The sequence below is a fragment of the Terrapene carolina genome, unplaced genomic scaffold (genome assembly GCF_002925995.2).
Source record: "Terrapene carolina triunguis isolate 2854851 unplaced genomic scaffold, T_m_triunguis-2.0 Scaffold51473, whole genome shotgun sequence".
Lineage (NCBI taxonomy): Eukaryota > Metazoa > Chordata > Testudines > Emydidae > Terrapene > Terrapene triunguis.
The window spans coordinates 202-3,428 of record NW_020715824.1 but is presented as its reverse complement, the minus strand read 5'-3'; the positions used below and the strand labels follow the sequence as shown (position 1 = coordinate 3,428).

General features: G+C 69.3%; 1 protein-coding gene across 1 annotated transcript; it reads right to left on the bottom strand.

Moving 5' to 3' along the window:
* Positions 1-6: 6 nt before the first annotated feature.
* LOC113405885 (coiled-coil domain-containing protein 106-like) lies at positions 7-2,954 on the bottom strand. Its single transcript, XM_026647189.1, is given in 6 exon segments — positions 7-351; positions 965-1,019; positions 1,021-1,172; positions 1,763-1,939; positions 2,418-2,525; positions 2,871-2,954. Coding segments are annotated over 6 exon segments (840 nt in total). The 5' UTR covers positions 2,902-2,954; the 3' UTR covers positions 7-34.
* Between the last annotated feature and the right edge of the window lie 273 nt (positions 2,955-3,227).

Here is a 3,227-nt window from a genome sequence, read left to right as displayed (position 1 = left end):
GGGTCCCGGGGTGGGGGGGCAGCAGGGGGCCCCATCACCGCTTGAAGCGGTAGGTGATGGGCAGCAGCAGCTTGCTCTTCTTGAGGGCCTGCACCTTCTTGAGGGTCTCGTCATCCAGCGCCAGGAAGCAGCGGCGCGAGTACTCCAGCAGCCGCTCCTTGGATGGGTCGAACTCGCCCACCTCAGCCAGCTTCTCGGGCGCCACAATGAGCAGCTCGGCGATGGGCGTGGTCAGAGCCACCGTGTTGCGATCCACCCGGTGGTGCTCGAAGGCCCGGCTCATGCTCTTCAGCTTCTGGAAGGTGTTGAGGATCTTCTTGTAGCGGCACAGCACCCCGTCGGCGTCCTTGACTGCCAGGCGGGCCACGGCAAGGGCGAGAAGGACGGGAGGGACGGGGAGATGGCCGGGGGGAGGGATAGAGGGGGACAGCAGACAGAGGAAAGGAGGGGGACAGAAAGGCCCAGGAGAGAAGAGCCTGTTCATTCCTTTCCTTTGACACAGACTCCCCCCCAGCCCCCTCAGGAGGACCTGTCCCCACCCCAAAGCCCCCCGCCCGCCCCAAGGCCCTCCCATTGAGTCCTCCCCCCACATGCCCCTCCACCCCACGCATGCCAGACCCCTCAATCCCACAGTCCCCCTCCTCTTCCCCACCCCCCACCCACAGCCCCCTGCCTCATCCCTGCTCCTCACCCCAGGGCCGGCTCCAGGCACCAGGCACCCAAGCTGGTGCTTGGGGCGGCACCTGGAGGGGGGCGGCGGCGCGGCGTTCCGGCCGCCGGGGAGAGAGCGGAGCCCCCGCCGGGGCTTGCTGCCCTCCCCCCGGGGCTCGGGGGGGGCGGCCGGAGGCTTTTTCGCCTGGGGTGGCGAAAAAGCCAGAGCCGGCCCTGCCTCACCCCATGGCACATGCCCACCCCATAGCTCCCTCCTCGCCACACCCAGCGCCCCCTGCAGGCCCCCACTCACCTCGCTGGCGCTCGCGGGCCTTGGGCTTGCCGAAGCGCCGCCGGCTCACCCCCCCCCTTCTGCTTCTGCTTCTTGCGCTCGGCGGAGCCGCCCTGCTCCGAGGCGGCGCTGAGCGAGGACGCCAGGCTTTCGTTGTCCGTGGCCTCGCCGGGCCGGCTCTCGGCCGCCTCCGCCCGCCGCGGGGGCTGCTTGCTGCGGCAGTGATCTTCTGGGGGGGAGGGGGGCAGAGACTGGATCCCAGCATGCACCTCACCGGAGCCTCCCCGCCCTGCTGTGTCAGTGACCCGACCCCCCACCCCAAGCTCTTCTGGCTGGGAGAAACGGCGCCCCCTAGGGGCTGCCCATGGGAAGGATAAAAGCCCTACCACACCTGCTGCCCAGGGAACTGCCCCTCTAGAGCGGGGAGCTGGGATCGGGTCAAACGGGGACACAGAGGCTGTTCCCCCAGCTAGTGCCCCCACACGCCCCCCTCTGCCGCCTCTGACTTCTAAAGTCACTACAGGGGGGCAGGGATCCAGAGCTGGGGAAGGAACCCAGGAGTCCTGGCTCCCAGCCCCCCCATGTTCTAACCACTGGGCCCCACTCCCCTCCCACTGCCTCCCCTCCCACCGCCAGGGAAGGGACCCAGGCGTCCTGGCTCCCAGCCCCCCCCGTGTTCTAACCACTAGGCCCTACTTCCCTCCCAGCACCAGGGAAGGGACCCAGGCCTCCTGGCTCCCAGCCCCCCATGTTCTAACCACTGGACCCCACTCCCCTCCCAGCACCAGGGAAGGGACCCAGGCGTCCTGCCCGGCTCACCGGCGTCCACCTTGGCGGAGGAGATGAACTTGTCAAGCTGGCAGCGCAGAAAGTCCCGCTCCTCCTCCAGGTCCTCGATGCGCTTCTGCAGCCAGGAGTTGCGCTCCAGGGCCATGTGCAGCTGGGTCTTCATGCTGCTCATCAGCGCCAGGGCGGGCGGGGGCGGCTCCGGCAGCTCTGCGGGGGGGGGGGGGGGCACGTGGGCAGGGGGCACCACCTGACCCCTCCACCCCTGGCCCTGACCCCCCACAACCTCTGCCCTCTGACAGGGCCCTGCCCCCTGCCGGAATCTTCCTCCCAATGGGGCCTGCCCCCCTCGTTGCCCCCCAGCAGTCTCTCCCCCACCCCCCAACAGGACCTTGATCCCCCCCAACAGGGCCCTGACCCTCACTGGCTCCACCCCACCGGCCGTTCCCCCCACTGACAGGGCCCCACTGCCCCTGGGGCCCTCCCCCCACACTATGCCCCCTCCTTTCTTCCCTGGCCCCCCAGCCCCCCCAAAGAAACTAGCCCTCCAGCCCTGGACTCCCCCCCCATCTCCCCACTGAACCCCCCCCAAACCTAACACCTCCCATCTCCCCGCCCCCCCCGGTGGTGAGGGTACAGGGGAGTCTCTGGGGATGGGGGCATGGGGTAGAAGTGCGGGGGGGGCTACCTTCGAAGTTGCTTTGGGGGGGGCTGAGGCTGTAGAAGATCTGGGGCTCTAGGTGGGGCGTCTCCTCGAAGGGGATGGAGATTTCGTAGGCCTCATCGTCCTTCTTCACTGCAGGGAGAGACATGTCACGGGGGGACCCCCAAACCAGCCCCACCCCCCGCACAGGCTGGAGCCCCCCCCTCGACAGCCCCGGCCCAGCCCCTACCCCAACGGGGCAGGGACCCCTCCTCACAACAACCCCCCATCCATACCCTGGGACTCCCCTCCCTCCAGGAAAAGGTCACCCCAAAACCTGACTGCAAGCCACTGCTTCCCCCTCCCAGATCATATCCCCCCCCGGCTCCCCTCCCCCCCCCCCCCCCCCCCCCCAGTACCCTCCTCGCGTCCCTATGGCTCCCCAGCTCTATGTGGGCCTGGCTCCGGGGCGCCCCCTGCTGCCCGCGCCCTGCGTACTCATCCGCCTCCGGTTATTCCTCTCCGTCATTTTCCTTCCGTCCCGGCGCCCCGGCCTGGCGGGCCCCTGGCTGCCGCACAGGGACGCTGGTGAGAGAGAGAAGTGAGGTTTTAACCCCGGGCAGCCGCTACCCGCCCCAGAGAGCCGCCACCCATAACCCCCTGGGGCAGCCGCCACCCATAACCCCCTGGGCCATCCGCCACGCATAATCCCCCAGGCCAGCCGCTACCCATAACCCCCCGGGGCAGCCTCCACCCATAACCCCCCAGGGCAGCCGCCACCCATAACCCCCTGGGCCACCTGCCACCCATAACCCCCTGGGGAAGCCGCTACCCATAACCCCCCAGGGCAGCCGC